General features: G+C 36.5%; 1 protein-coding gene across 1 annotated transcript; it reads right to left on the minus strand.

The window, feature by feature from the left end:
- LOC129753817 (uncharacterized protein DDB_G0287625-like) lies at positions 1–20,466 on the minus strand. The gene is made up of 4 exons (XM_055749667.1): positions 20,273–20,466; positions 13,548–13,684; positions 9,093–9,454; positions 1–147 (listed from the first exon to the last, which is right to left on the minus strand). The coding sequence occupies exons 1-4, from the start codon at positions 20,464–20,466 to the stop codon at positions 1–3; spliced, it is 840 nt and encodes a 279-aa protein (XP_055605642.1).
- Positions 20,467–20,992: the final 526 nt, after the last annotated feature.

The raw sequence follows: 20,992 nt of genomic DNA on the forward strand, positions 1-20,992 counted from the left end.
TCAATCCAAGCATGCTCTGGCTGCCACACTCTCATCATCGGGCTGCAGAATGACGATGATTGCAATATAGTGCAGCGTCGTCGTCGCTATTGGTGATGATGCAACGAATGGGAATTGCGAGACTGTCAGCAGCGGTTGCTTTGTTTGCTGAGAATGGAGGAGATGATGATGGCGATGATGACGATAACAATGTGATGACTGTGTGTGTGTATAAAGTAATGACAGCAAATGATTGACCTGGAGCCTTGTCCCATCTTTGGCGCGTGGATGCAGTTGAAAAAATTGGAATCATACTAGACTGTGCTGGATTTTCGGTCACAAAGTTTTCCTTCCTTGGAAAACTTTAGTCAAAACATTATTTTTCAAATGGAAGTTTGTGGCTTAATCTCATCAAACTAAGAGCACTTTTTGTGGTTGTAGAGTTGATAATTTACCAACAATTTGGTTCTTAGCTCTTAAAAATTTAGCTTGGGTGGTCTTTCGGAGTAACTCCGACAATTTCTTGACAAAATTCCATTCTCTCGTTACTTAATTTCAATCAAACTGAAGGAACGTGATGTTAAAACAAGAAAACCTCAACAATAACAGTCCCATAAAGACAATAATTTACACTCGCCGATAATGGCGGCAAACCGACACAAATGAAGGTGTACCATAATCAGCTAAAAGAAACAAAAGTGAGCCGTTAAAGTAAGGCAATCGCAACAGGCAAAAAGGTCAGAGTAATTTAGCCACAATCAAAACCCACACCTGTTATTGCACATATGTGCAATGCAAAAAGTGAAGTGCAATACTCAATAATGGTATCTCGGTTGGAGTTTAAAATGGTGACGATTTGCAGCAAATTTTATTTTCTGGCTCATAAAACACGTTGACATTTCGGAGTCTTTTCCAACCAAAGACGACGACGATGATGATCGCGATCTGTAGTGCTGCTATCTGGGATTCGGATCTCCCTTCACCCGGAGCTCCGGAGTAATAAATGCCGGCTGTATGATCCCTTTCCTTTTTTTCTTCAAGAATCTTCAACGTAAATTTTTGCTGAAAGTAAGTCACGGAAGATCGGGGCAGATCATTTTGATTGTGACTGTATTAAAGTATAAATTTTTAATCAAATTTTCAAAGGCAGTGCTGGAAGAACGTTCTTATGCTGGTTTTCACTGAGCGTTTGGAACTAATTTTGACATAGTTTTGCCAACGTACAAAACTATGATATGACTTTGACAACTTTGACAAATAAAATTTTGACACACAATTAACATAATTTTGACACAATTTTACACAACTTTGAAATCATTCAGACACATATGTCATATTTTTAACCCAATTTTGACAATTCAACAGTTTGACACAGAATTGAAAAAAAATTTACTCTATTTGACAGTTTAAACAAAATTTCGATATTATTTAGAAGTGTAGTTCCAATACTATTTGGACAATTTTGACAATTTTGGCAATTTTGTCACTTTTGTCAATTTTTTCAATTTTGTCAATTTTGGCAATTTGACAATTTTGACAATTTTGACAATTTTAACACTTTTAACAATTTTGACAATTTTAACAATTTTGACATTTTTAACAATTCTGACAATTTTGACAATTTTGATAATTTCGACAATTTTGACAATTTTGAAAATTTTGACAAATTTTACAATTTTGACAATTTTAACAATTTTGACAATTATGACAATTTTGACCATTTCGACACTTTTGAAAATTTCTAAAATATCAAAAAAATTTACAATTTTGACAACTTTGACAGTTTTGAAAATTTTGACAATTCTGACAATTTTGACGTTTTGACAATTTTGACATTTGGGACAATTTTGATATTTTGAACAATTTTGACAATTTTGAAAATTTGCACAATTTTGACCCAATTCTGTCAATTTTGACAATTTTCCCAATTTTGCCAATTTTGACAATTTTGACAATTTTGAAAATTTTGACAATATTGACAATTTTAACAATTTTGTCAATTTTTGACAATTTTGAAAATTTTGACAATTTCGAGTAATTTAGAAATTCTGAAAATTTTGACAATTTTGGCAATTTTGACAATTTTGACAAGTTTGGCAATTTTGACAATTTTGACAATTCTGAAAATTTTGAAAATTTTGACAATTTTGACAATTTTGACAAATTTGACAATTTTGTCAATTTTAACAATTTCGACAATTTTGACATTTTTGATTATTTCGACAATTTTGACAATTTTGACATTTTCGATAATTTTGTCAATTTTGTTAATTTTGACAAATTTGACAATTTCGACGATTTTAAAAATTTTAAAATTTTTGGCAATTCTTACAATTTTGACAATTTTTCCAATTTTGATAATTTTGATGATTTTGACAATTTCGACAATTTTGACAATTTCGACAATTTTGACAATTTGGAAAGTTTTGACAATTTTGACAAGTGACGATTTGACAATTTGAAAATTTTGACAATTTTGACATTTTTGATAATTTCGACAATTTTGAAAATTTTGACATTTTTGATAATGTTGTAAATTTTGTTAATTTTGACAAATTTGACAATTTTGACGTTTTTAAAAATTATGACAATTTTGGCAATTCTTACAATTTTGACAATTTTGATAATTTTGATGATTTTGACAATTTCGACAATTTTGACAATTTCGACAATTTCGACAATTTTGACAATTTTGACAATTTCGAAAACTTTTACAATTTTGACAATGTTGACAATTTGGACAATTTTTCCAATGTGTCATTTTGACAATTTGGACTATTTTAACAATTTTGAAAATTTTGACAATTTAGAAAATTTGGAGAATTTGTACGATTTGGACAGTTTGGACAATTTGGACAATTTTGACAGTTTGGACAATTTGGACAATTTTGACAGTTTGGACAATTTGGACAATTTTGACAGTTTGGACAATTTGGACAATTTTGACAATTTGGACAATTTTGACAATTTTAACAATTTTTACCATTTTGACAATTTTGTCAATTTCGACAATTTTGACATTTTTGATAATTTCGACAATTTTGAAATTTTTGATAATTTTGTCAATTTTGTTAATTTTGACAAATTTGACAATTTTGACGATTTTAAAAATTTTGACAATTTTGGCAATTCTTACAATTTTGACAATTTTTAAAATTTAGATAATTTTGATGATTTTGACAATTTCGACAATTTTGACAATTTTGACAATTTTGAAAATTTGTAAATTTTGACAACTTTGACAATTTTTAAAATTTGGACAATTTTGACAATTTCGACAACTTTTTCAATTTTGACAACTTTGACATTTTGACAATTTTAACAATTTGGATAATTTTTCCAATTGGCCATTTTGACAATTTGGACTATTTTGACAATTTTGATAATTTTGATAATTTGGACAATTTGGAAAATTTGGAAAATTTGGAAATTTGGAAAATTTGTACAATTTGGACAGTTTGGACAATTTGGGTAATTTGGACAATTTTGACAATTTTGACAATTTTGACAATTTTATCAATTTTTACCATTTTGCCAGTTTTGACAATTTTATAAGTTTGACAATTTCGACAACTTTTACAATTTTGACAACTTTGACAATTTTGACAATTTTGACAATTTTGACAATTTTGACAATTTTGACAATTTGGACAATTTTTCCAATTTGACAATTTTGACAATTTTAACAATTTTAACAATTTTGACAATTGTTTCTGGTTTTTTTTTAAATTTTGATGGTAATTTAGGATTTTTTTGTCTTTATTAGAGAGACTTTCAGCCTTTGGCTGTTTCCTCTCTAATTTTAGGATTGATGGACAGTTCGTGACCATTTACACCCATAGAAGAGGTTGCAAAAATTCAATGCCAATTTAGCAAATCTCTGTGCCGAGAATGCGCTGAAAAGTGTACTGTTCCTTAGATAATATGATTGGAAAAGCACTACTGGCATAGAGACTCGAGCTCCCAAGCAAACTGATGCATTACCGACCCACTTATGGGATTTTCATCCTATTGGAATTTATATAAAAAATAGTGAGAATCGAACTCACTGCAACATCTTATCTCGGCTTGCCAGTCCGATATATTACCCAGTGCACCATCTGAGTAAGTTAGCTAATGAAAGGTTATTGTCGTCGCCAATTATAAGAACGCCAGTTATTAGAAAGTTTGTTAATGCCGGTGTGTCATAGAATCTTATACCGCTAATCCCACCTTCAAAGAAGTTCATTATTGGAGTAGAGTCTGATTTGTGGGTGAAGCATTTGGAGTGTATTTTGAGAAATCGGGAGCTAGATATTTTGAGAGAAATTTTACAAAATTTAGAGATAGTTTTGAATCCATTTTGAGACAATTTTGGAAAAATTTAAAGACAATTTAAAACACTGTTTTTAACAATTTTCAAACAATTTTGGAACAACTTTCAGATAACTTCATGTAGTTGGTGGACAAATTGAAGCATTTAGGACCCCAATTTAAGTCAATTTCGAGTGAAGCCAAAAAAACCAATTTTGGAGAAAATTTCAGTTTCATTTAAAGCCGGTGTCAAGGCGAAATTTTAGAAAATTTACTGAAAATAGTTAAATAATGTGATATTGATTTTCTTTTTGAAATCAGCACTGAAGTCTATTTTTTTTTCGAATTGATGATAATTTAATTTCATCCAACGCCGTTTCGAGACTAGGTTGGTCTCATCCTCAGGGAAAACTTCAAGGTTGTACATATTTTTTTGAGTTAAATGGATTTGAGTATAATCTGGTTTCTCCTACTTACAATACAGTCATCTTTATGTGGCTTTTGTGAGGACTAATGTCTGGCACTGTTGTAGATTTTTCTGTTCAGACTGTTTGATTTTGTTGATTGGTATTTTATATTGTAATTTTTAAACTAATCTCACCAATAATTTAAAATAATGATAATTTTAAAACTATCTCACAGAACTTCGCCACGGTCATTTTGAAATACTTTGAAGAAACGGCCTTTTTAAAATAAAGATCTCGTTTAATTTCAAAATAAATTTTAACAATGCCCATTTACACTTAAAGGGAAGTGTTTAACAGAATCTTCTGTAGTAAATTCCAAACTCGATGATGAATGTTTTTGTTTACCATCGTCTCAGGGAGGGTGTCTAGAATGTCATAACAAAAACTCAAGTAACTGTGAAGAATCCCATTCATTCCGGGGTGCGCTCGCATTCGGTTTCGATGCAATTCAATCTAGTCTAACAGAGGTAGTTACCTTACCGTATAGTAGTAGGTAGTTAAATAATTTTCAGCAAATAAGCAAGCGAGTCGAACGAAAAAAAAACAACTAAATAAATAAATAACTTATATCTAATATTCACAACAAACTTGATGGGCGAGCGTGTGCCGCAACACACCAATAGTCCAAGTGAGGCAAGCTAGCAAAGCAAGTGGCTTGCTCTGATGGATTTCTCGTTCGTCGTTTCAAGGTACTTGTGCAATGAAAGTCGTCGACGTCTCAGGTTGTTGGTGGTGTTGTTGTTGTTGTTGCTGCCGTTTTAGCTACTTATTGCAATCACGTAAATAATAAAAACAATCATAGCAAGAGCTCTGAATTAGCTGCCTGCCAAATCAACAAGCAACCAGAAATTCGAGTAACTTCGAAGATGGCCGGCCGAACAAGGAAGTTAGGCTTTGTTTTGCATCATATAACTACACTGAGCATAGATAAATGGTGATCTTGTTTTCGATTTTTTCTTCCTTGAGATGAATTTTGAGGATGCTTGACACAGGGAATTAGTTTTGTTTACGTTTGTTGCATTATTTCCGGATCCAAGTATGTCAGGGCGGGCACGTTGAGTCGCCTGGTTGTCTGTGCCTGGTTTAGATGTTAGGAAAACGGAAAACGCACACACAAACACACGTAAAATTAAACTTGAAACAAAGCAATCTTAGGGTACTCCGCCCTGCTCTCATGATGTGTAGCAACAATATCGCTTTCGCTATCCCTCCCAACCCAAGCCCAATTGCAATTACTCAAACGAACGACGACGATGTCGAGTACAATTCATTACACAATCGTCGTCCATATGTATATTTCTCCGTCGTTCGTGTTTGCGGCCGTGAGTTTTGGACTTTGGCCCCCTTCCTCTCGCCAGCCAGCCACGATCTATCGACGAAGTCGACCCATGTGATCCTCACCGAAGACCCACCCCACCCCAAACTGTTGCACGGCTTCGTTGATCGGCGGCCCCAAAATGCATCATATGGCACCATCGCCTGCTGTTATGATGGGTGCCGTGCCGATTGATTCACTTGCAGCAAAAGATCATCAACCGTAGTTTCAAAACGTCAAATGAAAGAAGGAAAAAAAAAACAGTAACACACAACCAGCAGCAGATCAGCGCCAGATCAAAGTAGACCTTTCGTAAGTGTGTACTCACGTCTCACTCTCGCTTGCGTACCTTAGTATGCCTTAGTTGTTATCGTCGTAGTTGTACGCGATCTCGCTCTGGCAGCCGCCGCCTGCTATGCCATCAGCTAAATGTGACACGGCGAGGCAAGGCGGTGGGGGGTGTGGTGTACCCTGATCTTCTACACACTACTTCTTTCGTGATCGCGGCCGACGACGACGAACTAGTTCCGGTTATCCTTGAAGAACGCGACTCCCGAACGGGGTAGAATGCCTGCGATCGACCGCTGGTCAATCAGTTCGACCAAAAGAGCCCCGAAACAACACCCGAAAAATGCAGCGTTTCGCGGAAATGAGCGCGGAAATCCAATAGGCGTAGAAAACAACGCTGTTCCTCGAGGCACTACTGAACTGGCGGGCCGCGCGCACACACAGCTGCACTGCACTGTCAAATTTTAATGACTGAAGTCTCGGGCCCGACGACTTTCAGACAACCTACACACGTTTCGATCATATGATTTTCCCCGCTCGCTTGCTTGGTTTGAATCGGATCGCGAGCTGTTTTGGAAGGCGAGCACCAAAACAACCAACCCAAACAACAAGTGCACACATACAGGCGGAGTACTCAACAAAACTCCAGCCGACGATGATCGTCGGCTACTTAGCCAGACCACAGCACAGAACAGCTGAGTACTAGTAGTAGTCAACGGAGCAGATAGTAGTCGTCGTAGAAGCTTTACTACGCCGACCCGAGCCGGTGGGGAGATCCATCATCGGTTCGGCCCAACTTGCGTTGCGATGTGTGGTAAAATGTTTAAAAAAAAAACACTACCACCCATCTCTGGGCCGCCTGGCGGCCAAACTAGTATGCGTGCCATCTTAGTAGCTCGTCCGAAGCAAAGTAGCTTCGAGTATAAGAGTATGTCCAAATAGTAGTCGGTGGACGTAATTGAAAACAACACACTTCAATTGCGGGCGAGCGCCTTGGGGCTGCCAGAGGCGCCGGGACGCCGAGGGGGGCGACGAACAACCAACAACTACCTAACAAGGTAGTCCGGGTTTCGATTTGAAGGTACAACCTAGGCGGGTGATTTGCATAGAAAAGATTATGCGTGTACTGCCGCGCGTCGCCATTGCTTGGTACTGCGGGAGATATCGCTGGCACAGTGATCTCAAGGTTGCGGAGGCGTTCCTCGAAGTGTGACCTGCCTCGAGCAAGTAGCCCTCTGCGTCGTTTGCATATCATAATAATGATTTATCGATGTCTATTGGCAGAATGGGGGTTCATGGGTGACAGCTTTCCGAAAGTTCTCGGTCTGGGCCTACTTTGGCTCGAATTATCTCAATTACAAATGAGCAAATTTTCAATTAAAAAAAAAAGCTTATCGAACCGATAATTTTGTTTCAGTTTCGAACGAAACTTTAACTGACATTGAACGTGGTAATTATCATACAAATTATTTTGGTTTAGCACACATGTTCGCCAAAGCCTACTTGGTTGCTAGCGGAAATATTTAAGGTGGATCCGAATTTCGACTCCGAGTTCCGACATAAAATTAACTTCGGATTCCGAAACTGGACTCCAACACAGGATTCCAACAAGGACTTTTGGTTTCTGAATCCGACATCCGGTCTTCGAATCTGAAATCTGACTCCTGGATTCCGAATAAACCTGATTCCGGAACCTGAATTCGGCTCTCGAACCAACAATTTAATTTTCATTTTTACCGAAATTTTGACTGTCATTGAACGTGGTTATAACCACACAATTTTCTTAGGTGAAGATCACATTTTCGGCAAAGCCTACTTAGCACGCGGAAGCATTTAACACGCGGATCCACGTGCCCGGATCGTCTCGTGTGCCCGCAAGTTTGTTTTCGATCGGTTTGTTGTGATTCACGTGCTGTTGTTGATGTAATCTGGCGTTCGCCTCGTCATTAAAAAACAAACTCGAACGGGGGGCGAGCGAGCGCACAATCTTCAATCACTGAAGCAGCCGCGGTTGCTTAAAGGGCTACCCCACTCCAATAAGTAGTCGGCCATATTTGTATTCATAAACCATAAACACAACCCTTCGAAGCCTCATCGATTGTCGGTCGCCAAACGGTTTTGGTTGGTAACGCGCGAACTTGAATGGCGGGGGTAATTGTGGATATGGCTTTGTTTTTAATTAGTCGCTGGCCGTTTTTTTTCGGTTCGTTGTTTCGTTTTAAGGAAATACTAATTTGGGAGAGACCTTATCGCGGCCTAGCAATGTATGAATGTGGTTTTGCAATCCGACGAGAGAGCCTCCAGGTAATTATTATAATTGGTCTCACAAAAATGAGCCGAATGCCCAATGTTGCTGCTGCCACTGCATTGGAATCAGGTTGTTGCATTTCACCAACAACCACCAAGTTTTTTTTTGTTTCAACCCCGCCGCAAGTTTGTATTTGCATTACTATCGGCTGGTTCGGGGTAGACTCGCTGGAGACTGACTGCCGATTGCTGCCAGTGCGGGTTGCCTTGCCTGCAACAATCAGGTTGTCATTGAGAAATTTTTACGTTGCTCTGCGACCCAATTATCGAAGTAGGTCTTGGAAAGTGTATTCAAATACCGAAGGTTCCAACGGCGACGATAAACGGAACTTAATTTGAAAAAAAAAAAGAACAGTTCGGAATAGGTTGCCAGATTTTTTCTTTCTCCAAGAACATGTCAGTGTTGTCAGATTTGAGTAAAAAAATAGTCGAAAGAAACTCACCCTTCGCTTCCTTGGCATGTCCTCGTTGTAGTCCATTCCAATGCCTTCGTCCGAGTTCGACAGAGAGGTTGTCCGGGCGCCGCGAATCACAATTTCGTTGGTGGTACCGCCGCTGCTGTTGGTTGTTGTGTTAGCTGGAGCTGTTGCTGTTCCTGGTTCTATCTTAACGGCCACTGCAGTTCCTGTAGTACTATTGCTGTTGTTGTTATTGTTGTTGCTTGTTGTGTTGTTGTTATTATTGTTGTTGTTGTTGGTGTTTGGTGGTGTGGAATGTCCATCTTCGCTGAGCGGAGGCGTGGTCGAGCCTGTGCTCCATGAGGTACTGCTACTGCCGGAACTGGTTCCGAGGACGTTTTCCCAGCCTGTTGGTGAGCAAGATTGTAAAGTTAAAGAAATTTTTCTATTTATGCATTGAAAATGCGTCTACGGGTTTTGGAAAAAAACTTTCCAGACCCAAGTTTGAAGGATTCATAAGGACATCGGACTCCGACTATGGATTCCAACTCCGGACTCCAACTTCTGATCCTGACTTTGGATTTTGATGTTGGATCCAGATTTCCGATTCCTACTCCAGTATTCAAATTGAGATTTTAATTCCGGACTCCGATTCCGAATTCAGATTTCAGGATTCGACTTGAGATTTCAATGTTGGACTCCGACTCCGAATTCCTATTCTGTATTTTGACTTCGGAGTTCGACTTTGACTGACTCTGGATTCCGACTTAGTAACCTGACTCCGAATTCTGGAACAGGAACCTATTTGCAAATTCCGACTTTGGATTCTGACTCTGAATTGCAACTTTGAATCTCGAATTTGGATCCTGGTTTTGAAATAAGACTCTGAATCCAGAATCTAGATTCCAACTTCGAATTTCGACTCCGGAATTCCATCCTCGGATTCCGAATCCGAAATTCCGGATTCCGAATCCCGATTCTAAATCTACATTCCGGCTGGAATCCAGATCCTGGCTCCAGATTCCGACTCCGGATTCCAGATCTTAACACCATATTCCGACTCTTAACTACAACTCTTAAGATTCCAACTCCGAATTCCTACTCCGTAATTTGATTCAGGATTTCAACTGAGAATCCTGGCTTCAAAATCTGAAATCGGAAACCGACTTTGAATTCCGTCTCCAGAACCCCATCCTTGGATTCCAACTCCGAAATCATACTCCAGACTCTTTCTTCGAATTCTTTATCCGGATGTCGACTCGGGATTCTAAGTCAAAATTTCGACTAGAATCCAGTTCCTGACTCAGATTTCGACTCCGAATTTAATTGTACTTGGAATTTAATCGAATTTCATACTCGAATTCCGTCTCCAATATCACACTCCGAATTCTTACTCGGACTTCGGATTCCGACTAGGATCCAGAATCAAGATCCTGACTCCGGATTCCATCTTCGGATTTCAACTTTGGATTTCAACTTCGGATTCCGGATCCTGACTTCGGATTCTGACTCTGAATTCCGACTCCGATTTCAATTTTGACTCAGGAATCTGACTTCGGATTTCAACTCTGGATTCCAACACTGAATTCTGACTCCGAATTGCGACTACGAATTCCGAATTTGGACCCTGGCTTTGAAATACGACTCTGAATTCAAAATCTAGATTCCAACTCCGAATTCCGACTCCGTAATTCGATTCCGGATTCCAACTCCGAATCCTGACTTCAGAACCCGACATCGGAAACTGACTTTGGATTTCGACTCCGGAATTCCATCCTCGGATTCCAAATCCGAAATCATACTCCGAATTCTTTCTTCTTATTCTTAATTTGGATTTTGAACCTGGATTCTAAGTCTAAATTTCGGCTGGAATCCAGATGCTGACTCCAGATTTCGACTCCGGATTCCGACTCTGATTCCAATTTTGACTTAGGAATATAACCGAATTTCACCCGTTTATTTGTATTCCGTCTCTAATATCAAATTCTTATTCCGACTTCGGATTCTGACTAGGATCCAGAATCAACTTTGGATTTCAACTCCGTATTGAGGATCCTGACTTCGGATTCCGACTCTGAATTCTGACTCTGATTCCAATTTCGACTCAGGAATCTGACTCCGGATTTTGACTTCGAATTCCAACTGTGGATTCTGACTCTGACTCCAGGCTCTGGATTCCAACACTGAATTCCAACTATAAATTTCAACTCTGAATTCCTACTATAAATTCCGACTAAGATTCTAAATAGACTCGCTTTTTTTGGGCAACAGCTTAGTTTACTTTAAATGAGTGGATTTTTGGCTTTCAGTTTCAGTTTTTTTGTAAAAACGCCTGTAATTTTACATATTAACCGTTTCGATCCTTATAGTATCTTTATCAGGGATTAAATTTATTTTAAAATCACGTTTACGTCGACTGAATCTTAATGATTCTTACCAAAAAAGCAGCACAGTTTATTTTGTTCATGAAAAGCGTAAAAAATCTCAACAAAAGCCCAGATAAAATAATTTTCAACAGTAAACACATAAAATTATAATTTACACAAACAATCCAACACATTTTCAATAGTCTGAAACAGATACCGAAAGCAATATATGATACGCCGTATCAAACCGGACAAAAATAAAGTCGTTTGTTACTAAAAATCTGCCACTTAAAAAATTTAGGCTCCAAATTCCGACTTTGAATTTCGCCTTAGAATTTCGACTCTGAACCGGTCTCTGAATTCCGATATTGAATTCCAACTCAGAATGTGGACTCCGAATCCGGACTCTCAATTTGTACTGAGAATTCCAGTTCCTGCTATGAATGTTGGCTCTGAATTCCGACTGTGAATACCGACTCTGAGTTTCACTTCTGAATTTCGACTTAGAAAACCGACTATGATCGCCGAGTCTGAATTTCGACTCTGAATACTGACTATAAGCTCGGACTTTTAATTTCGATCTAGAATTCTGACTCTTTATTCCGACACAGAATTCCAATTCTGAATTTTGATACAGAAATCCGGCTCTGAATTCTGATTTGAAACCTTTCTTTGAATATCAACCTCCAATTTTTTCACTTTGAAATCTGACTGCGAATCTCGGGGTTCGACTTTCAATTCCGAATTCCAACTTAAACTCGTGTTATATAAAAGGCTGAATTCTGATTTCTGACTCTAACTTGAATGCCTGAACTTGAATTCCGATTCTGAGTTTTAAATTTTCATTTCGAAATCCAAACTTTTACTTATTCCAAAATTGGTGTTAGACTTTTTCGCTTTATTAACTTCCAAACGACCGTTTTACCTCAGCTTAAAATGCTATTTTTTTTTGGTTAGATTCGGTTTACAGTTGTCATTGAGTTTTTTACACTAGTTCATCTAGCTGACGAGCGGACGCCCGACCTCATTTCTGCAAGAGAAAAGTCCGCCGTAGAAATAAAAAAAAATGCGGTGGTCAAAACGTGCGCAAAATATTAGAACAACTACGGGTGAGACATTTTGAAAAATTACGTAAAGGACAGCAAAACGATCTCTTTAGCGAGCACCTGGCAGGTTTCAAACCAGAAACTGTTCGTCGCCAAGTCTCGATGTTCCGGAGATGAACAAAGAGAAAAAATGAAAAAAAATTGATGTTTAGCACTTGAGGCGGCTCACAATCTGTGAAAGTTGCAAATCACTCAGTGTTATATAACTGTTGACACAATGAATGGCTCAATATACAAAGAAGCTTGCCTCCAAATGCGCATTTAACTTTTTATTCACAAAACAAAGTGTTCTATTTTTTATCGAATACACTCCTTGAGTACTGATTTACTTCTCAAGTTGTTTTCAAATAACAAAATTCATCAGACAAAATGAAGTTTTCTGAGAAATTCAATGACAGCTGTAAACGAGAAGTTCAATCAAACCAAACAACTTTTATGCCCTTAAAGAAGTTCCAATAGAGGTCGAAACGTTGTTACTCAGAAATCGAAAATTTACAGCCTGTAAGAATCTGAATTCTGTAAGTGAATTTTTATTTTTAACACTGATTTTAAAAAAAGTCATCAGTTGAAAACTTCCTACGGATATTACAAAATAATTCTAGGTTTGTTTGTGAATTTTCAAAAAATATTCCATATAGTTTCACCGGAACTGGGCGGAGAAAATTGTCTCAATTTGTCCTCCAAAATATGTATTACTTAATTTTTTTCAGATCCGTTGAAAAAAAAAAAAAAAAGTCAGCTATCATGTGTGTGTGTACACACAACAAAATTTCTATGTAGTTTTCTCGGAATTAAGTGGGTTGATTTTCCTTAAGTTAGGGCTTATTTTTGAGCAATATTGTTCATCAAAATACCATAAATTACTATTACTATCTATCTATCATTTAATAATAAAACAGTAACTGTGAAATGACTTTTTAATTTTTTTTCCGATTTTTATCATTTTAGGAATCAATCAACAAGAATGGATGCCTTGAGTCAACACATGGTGGCTCCAGAGAATAATGTCTTCAATCGTAATCACTTACCGGTTACCGAAGATTTGGGCGACGTGGACAGACTCATAAGTACCAGGGCGGCGTTGCACTCGTCCATCGGGTCGTCGTCGTTAATACTGTAGTACTCCCGGTCGTCCTGTGAGTAAGAGGGGCGCCGTTTACGAGATCTGCAAGGAAAAAAGTAAGAGAGAAAGGAAGGCAATGAATGATCTGACCTAAATTCATTCAGTGTTATCAAACGCAGCAAATCGAAACACAAAAGCGCGCATTTTTGCAGTTTTGATTCGGTTCAACTGCATCCCACCAGCCCAGTATCAGTGAGGTAGTTGTTACCTTCCCGCATTTGAACAGTTGCAGCAGGCAGCCGACGAGACACAGCAAAAACAACAAAACAAAAAGACCTTCAAGTTCAATGCATTATCGGTCAGTCACCGGAAGGCCTTAATGAATCGAAGCTGTCGAATCGAAAACAGGCCGCGCCACACCAATAATGGAGCAGCAACAACAATACACACACGAAATTGAAATGTAACGACTGATGAAGGAAATGAAAAGGAAAAAAAATTGAAACACAACCATTCGGGGCTCGCGATGCAGATGCACTTACTGAAGGTTAGAAATCGTTAAGAGGTGGGGAGAGGTGCAACGCTCCACGAGTGAGAATGGAGAACGCTCTTAATGAGCAGAAGGAGAGGAAGGGGTGGAAAGAGAGATAGCGCTAGTGGGGGCCCCAACACCGATGTTAATTTCTTTGTCTTTTCTGTTCGACGAAAAAAAGGTATGACGATCGACAATAGGCGATGGAAGCGCTGACGAATTTGGGTGATGGTTTTGCATTAGTGCAAGTGGGATGCAGCTATAATTTCACCCAACTTTTGACAGTTCTAAAGGGGTTTTTCTTAAGGAGAGAAAGAATAACTTTTCGATTCCATCGCCCATAACGCTAGGAAAAGGCCAACAGAGATAGATAGTCCGTCGAAGTCAAATCGCATACCAACTGCAAAGTGCAACACTGATAACACAAAACGCTCAGGAGTGTTGCTGCACAAAAAAAAACAAAGCAATAAAAAAGGTAAGTACAGCAAAAAAAACAGCAACCAGGCAACGAAATACCGAAAGGTTGTAAATCAACTGACGAATTTCATCATCTGATTGCGTTTAGGTTGGAGAAGAAGAAAGGGAGAAAACATCAAATCTTATCGCGAAATGCATTCGGTGGACTTGTTTCGATCTTGTTGACACTTGAATGCAGTTTTTTTTCGGTAGTTAAATTTAAATCTTATTTCGATAAAAGAACATTTGAAATCATTCTGTTCCCATTTACTGCGAGTTTTACTGTTTTCCTCTCAAATTTGAAATGAAAAAAAAAATTGAAATTACGAAACATTTGTCGCTCCAATCATTCGTTTGATTGCCCAATCAAAAGATGTACAGGCGCTACGAAAAAATGATGGCATTCAACATGCAAATCTACACAAAAGAATGGGGGTTCAAAAAAAAAAACGAAAAAAAGACGAAAAGAAACCGAAACCGAAACCAAGACCGTTGATGATGAACTCAAAAAAAAAACTAAATTTCGAAAACAAATTGAAGCACACGATAAGTGCAGCAAGCAACATGAGTGTGGTACTCGCATTATTGAAAGCGAACTTGTCTCGGCTTTGGGGCCATATGAGCACTTTTTTTCGTACTTCTTACTTCAGCCAACTTCAACTTCAGCTGTTGTTGAAATTTGAGTAAGGCGAACGCAGCTTAAAGCCAAAACTTGGCTCTGGTCATGGTTGTTGGAAGACGTAGTTTTTTTTCGGGGTTACAAATCAAAGCTTTGTTCGATTCCGTTGAGCATTGGCTCAAGTCTTGGAAACGCAACGAAACGAACAAAAAAAAACGAATGTAAAGTGGCTAAAATTGAAACCACCCATCCAGTTGGAGCTTTGCGTTTCATTTTCTTTCGTTGTGCATTGAAAAAAGAAAGATTTTATATTACCGGTACACGCTTTTCCAGTCAGTCGTCGTCGTGTACATATGTAATCGAGATATTGCCAATCAAATTTTTATGTTATTTCATTATGCTTCGAGCTGCTATCTGGTTACGATGAAGGTAAAAGTGAGCAATAAATGGTGCTGCAGCAGAAGTAAGAAACAACAAAATTAGACACTTTTACACTCGTTTCGATTTGAAGGGCTTTCGGCTTAGCAATCGAATGGAGTTGCTAGCTTTGAAAATTTTGCTTATTTTGAATCGAGAGTTGTTTCGTAATCCATTGCTCTTGTTGCTTTGAAGTATATCGCATTTAAATATGGGAGATATCCGACAGTTTTGGAAGATATGGCTCAGGTGAATTTGAAGGATAAACCAAACTCAAACCCTGAATGATCCGGCTCGAAGGACCACATTTCTCTTCGGTAACTCACTTATCCGTGGTTTAAGCTACAGCTTTTGTCATTTTTGTGCCATTTTTATGTCATTTTCGTGTCATTTTTGTGTCAATTTTGTATCATTTTTGTCTGATTTTTGTATCATTTTTGGGTCATTTTTGTGTCATTTTGTGTCAGTTTGTGTCATTTTTTTTGTCATTTTTATCATTTAAGTGTCATTTTTGTGTCATTTTTTTGGCATTTTGATGTATTTTTGTGTCATTTTTCTGTCACTTTTGTGTCATTTTATAATATTTTTGTGTTATTTTTTGGTCATTTTTGTGTCATTTTTGTATCATTTTTGTGTTAATTTTGTGCCATTTTTGTGTCATTTTATAACATTTTTGTGTTATTTTATAACATTTTTGTGTCATTTTTGTATCACTTTTGTGTATTTTTGTATCATTTTATAACTTTTTTGTGTAATCTTAAAACATTTTTGTGTAATTTTTGTGTCATTTGTGTTTGTGTGTCATTTGTGTTCAATTTTTGTGTATTTTTATGCCATTTCTGTGTCATTTTTGTGTCATTTTCGTGTCATTTTTGTGTCATTTTTGTGTTATTTTTGTGTTATTTTGTGTCGTTTTTGAGTCATTATTGTGTTATTTTTATATCATTTGCTGTCATTTTTGTGTAATTTTGAGCCATTCAATAATGTTTTTTTGTCATTTCTGTGTCATTATTGTGTCTTTTTCGTGCCATTTTTTTCGTCTTTTTTATGTAATTTATGCGTCATTGTTGTGTCATTTTTGTAACATTTTGGTGTCATTTTTGTGTAATTTTTGTGTAATTTTTTTTTGTAATTTTTGTATCATTTTTGTGTCATTTTTGTGTCAATATAGTGTCGTTTCTATGTCATTTTTGTGTCATTTTTGTGTCATTTTTGTGCCATTTTTCTGTAGTTTTTGTGTCATCTTTATGTCATCTTTGTGTCATCTTTGTGTCATTTTTGTGACATTTTTGTGTCATTTCTGTATCATTTTTTTTGTCATTTTTGTGTCATTTATGTGCCAATTTTGTTTCAATTTTAAGTCAATTTTGAGTCATTTTTTCGTCATTTTTGTGTCTTTTGTGTCTTTTGTGTCATCTTTGTGTCATTTTTGTGACATCTTTGTGCCATTTTTGTGTCATTTCTGTATCATTTCTGTATCATTTTTGTGTCATTTTTATGTCATTTATGTGTCATTTTTGTCATTTTTGTCATTTTTGTCATTTTTGTCATTTTCGTCATTTTTGTCATTTTTGTCATTTTTGTCATTTTTGTCATTTTTGTCATTTTTGTCATTTTTGTCATTTTTGTCATTTTTGTCATTTTTGTCATTTTTGTCATTTTTGTCATTTTTGTCATTTTTGTCATTTTTGTCATTTTTGTCATTTTTGTCATTTTTGTCATTTTTGTCATTTTTGTCATTTTTGTCATTTTTGTCATTTTTGTCATTTTTGTCATTTTTGTCATTTTTGTCATTTTTGTCATTTTTGTCATTTTTGTCATTTTTGTCATTTTTGTCATTTTTGTCATTTTTGTCATTTTTGTCATTTTTGTCATTTTTGTCATTTTTGTCATTTTTGTCATTTTTGTCATTTTTGTCATTTTTGTCATTTTTGTCATTTTTGTCATTTTTGTCATTTTTGTCATTTCATTTTTGTCATTTTTGTCATTTTTGTCATTTTTGTCATTTTTGTAATTTTTGTAATTTTTGCCATTTCTGTCATTTCTGTCATTTTTTGTCATTTTTGTCATTTTTGTCATTTTTGTCATTTTTGTCATTTTTGTCATTTTTGTCATTTTTGTCATTTTTGTCATTTTTGTCATTTTTGTCATTTTTTGTCATTTTTGTCATTTTTGTCATTTTTGTCATTTTTGTCATTTTTGTCATTTTTGTCATTTTTGTCATTTTTGTCATTTTTGTCATTTTTGTCATTTTTGTCATTTTTGTCATTTTTGTCATTTTTGTCATTTTTGTCATTTTTGTCATTTTTTTCATTTTTTTCATTTTTGTCATTTATGTCATTTTTGTCATTTTTGTCATTTTTGTCATTTTTGTCATTTTTGTCATTTTTGTCATTTTTGTCATTTTTGTCATTTTTGTCATTTTTGTCATTTTTGTCATTTTTGTCATTTTTGTCATTTTTGTCATTTTTGTGATTTTTGTCATTTTTGTCATTTTTGTCATTTTTGTCATTATTGTCATTTTCGTCATTTTCGTCATTTTCGTCATTTTCGTCATTTTCGTCATTTTCGTCATTTTTGTCATTTTTGTCATTTTTGTCATTTTTGTCATTTTTGTCATTTTTGTCATTTTTGTCATTTTTGTCATTTTTGTCATTTTTGTCATTTTTGTCATTTTTGTGATTTTTGTCATTTTTGTCATTTTTGTCATTTTTGTCATTTTTTGTCAATTTTGTCATTTTTGTCATTTTTGCCATTCTTGCCATTTTTATCATTTTTGTCATTTTTGTCATTTTTGTCATTTTTGTCATTCTTGCCATTCTTGCCATTTTTGTCATTTTTGTCATTTTTGTCATTTTTGTCATTTTTGTCATTTTTGTCATTTTTGTCATTTTTGTCATTTTTGTCATTTTTGTCATTTTTGTGATTTTTGTCATTTTTGTCATTTTTGTCATTTTTGTGATTTTTGTCATTTTTGTCATTTTTGTCATTTTTGTAATTTTTGTCATTTTTGTCATTTTTGTCATTTTTGTCATTTTTGTCATTTTTGTCATTTTTGTCATATTTGTCATATTTGTCATTTTTGTCATTTTTGTCATTTTTGTCATCTTTGTCATTTTTGTCATTATTGTCATTTTTGTCATTTTTGTCATTTTTGTCATTTTTGTCATTTTTGTCATTCTTGCCATTTTTGTCATTTTTGTCATTTTTGTCATTTTTGTCATTTTTGTCATTTATGTCATTTTTGTCATTTTTGTCATTTTTGTCATTTTTGTCATTTTTGTCATTTTTGTCGTTTTTTTTGTATAAATTCTCGGAAATCTTTCGTGTTTTCTCGATTTCTGTTTTTTTTTTAAATTTTCAAAATATTAGTAAATTTGGGCCGTTTTGTGTCTTCTTTGGGTAGCATAGGAAAAATTTCATGGTCGAAGTTTGAAATCCGACTATCCATATTTTGTAGATTTGATCGAAAATCTGACCAGTGCAAAATTTTAGCTCAATCGGACTTATATTAGGGGTGCCTCAAATCGCTCAAAGTGTTGTTTTTTTACTCTAAAAAATGGGGACCAGAGCAATTCGGAAAAATCGGCTGTTTAATTTGGATGCCAAATTACTTTAAAATGTATTGAACATCGAAATTCGGTGTTATCTCGAAATAAAATTGTTGGCCAAAAATTGACTTTCTGGAACTTTTGGACGAAAACTGGCATTTTTATGGAAAGCGGACCGGAGTCCAGCGTTCAAAATAAGATTAATTATATTAAGAAAATTTATTGTTGTTTGTTAAAACCTCACCTTTGCCATGGTTTTGTTGGAAAAATACCGAAATCGTAGAACATTTTTTGGTTGTATTCACCAACAAATGTTTTGAGCGTCCATTGCCATCGACAATTGATTTGATATTTGGTTTTTTTTTTCTAAGAAAAATCCCTGCAAAAAAAATGTAAATGTCATTTTTGGCGAAAAAAAAGGTTTAAGGCAACCAAATTCTACGTAGATCAAGGTTTGAAACTGTCTCAAAGCTCTGCTTGATTTCCATTCAAATTCAGCATCGTAATTTCGCCAACAGCAGAACATAACATTAGCATTCGTCCTACATACAAGACGAAAAAAAAATCTGACAGCAACCAGACTTACATCGAAATTTGTTGGGCTAGGTTACAACGACAAGACCGTGGGGTTCAGTTGTCTTAACTATTTGATCATCACACTTTTTACACCATCCAGTGAGAACGATGCAGCGCACGGGGCGAAAATCAACCCCCTCTCTATCGGATTGGTGCTTGCTTGGAAGGAGAAAGCAGCAAGAAGAGGCCATCAGCAGTAAGACGACCGACATTTTCCAGACGGGGTCGCTAGACTGCTGTTACCAGTCCCTTATAAGTATATGAACCTGATGAGACTTCTTCTTTTCTGTGGGTTGGCTGGATTCGGGTAAAAAATGAGCTCATGTTTTCCCCAAAACTTTGTCAAAATGCAGCACCCGTCCGTCGAGAAAAAAAAGGACCCTCTCACCAATCAATGTACCGACTGGTACCTCAACAAGAAACTGCTTCAGGTCCTTTCTTCGAAGCTGCATCGTCCCAATCTCTAATCAGCGGAAGATGGCGGAGGAACATGGCAACGAAAAGCGCATGGAGGTTGCCCCGAAAAAGTTTGTCCTCGCCGAATACCGTCATCGCCATCGTCTGGGGCGGGTTTTCGTGTGGCAACCCCGGACCGAATGAATGTCCATGACCTTAGAATGATTTTGTCTTTCAATGAAGGTCGAAGCCGGCACGGCGGCGTTTCGTTTAGGAGCGCGAGCGCCGGAAAGTATGCTATACACAGAATATATATGTGGTGCAGCCCGACATCCATGGTCCATGGTCCATGGTCCTTTTTCGGCAGCAGCAGCGCCAAACAAGCGCTAACAAGCGCCGGATTTTCGGTTCCACCGGTAGACGGTGAAACCGTCTGCGGTGGTGAGTCAGATCCAGTTGAAGGACGACCGCACTAAACAACTTTATGTAAAGATATCTAAACATAGGTACATTCGGTATAGAGAGCGCTTTAACAGCGCTCGTCCTGGCGCAGACATGACGCGAACTTAGACGCGACGCCGCCGCTCCCTAGTACACGAGACGCGGCACCTGTGACGCCGCCGTTGAACTTCTTCCAACCATTTGCCCGCGTCCAGCGTCGGAAAGTACAGTCCCCCCACAATCATGGGTCACACACAATTATTAGTCACCGATCATTAGAACCGCTAATATCTACTAAACCAAAAGAAATTATATCATATTATTATTTTTAGTTAATCAACAATATAATCAAAATGCATTAAAAATATTATTCGTGCGTTTGATTACAGTAAAATTGCTGTTTGAATACTTTCTATCAAAGG

This window comes from Uranotaenia lowii, chromosome 3 (genome assembly GCF_029784155.1).
Source record: "Uranotaenia lowii strain MFRU-FL chromosome 3, ASM2978415v1, whole genome shotgun sequence".
NCBI classification, from domain to species: domain Eukaryota; kingdom Metazoa; phylum Arthropoda; class Insecta; order Diptera; family Culicidae; genus Uranotaenia; species Uranotaenia lowii.

Coding starts and splice junctions, on each gene's coding strand:
- LOC129753817 (XM_055749667.1), bottom strand. CDS start 20,466: ATGGATGTCGGGCTGCACCACATATATATTCTGTGTATAGCATACTTT. Junction 9,455..13,547: donor GCCCAAATCTTCGGTAACCG/GTAAGTGATTAC, acceptor GCTCACCAACAG/GCTGGGAAAACGTCCTCGGA. Junction 148..9,092: donor ACATGCCAAGGAAGCGAAGG/GTGAGTTTCTTT, acceptor CTCCATTCTCAG/CAAACAAAGCAACCGCTGCT.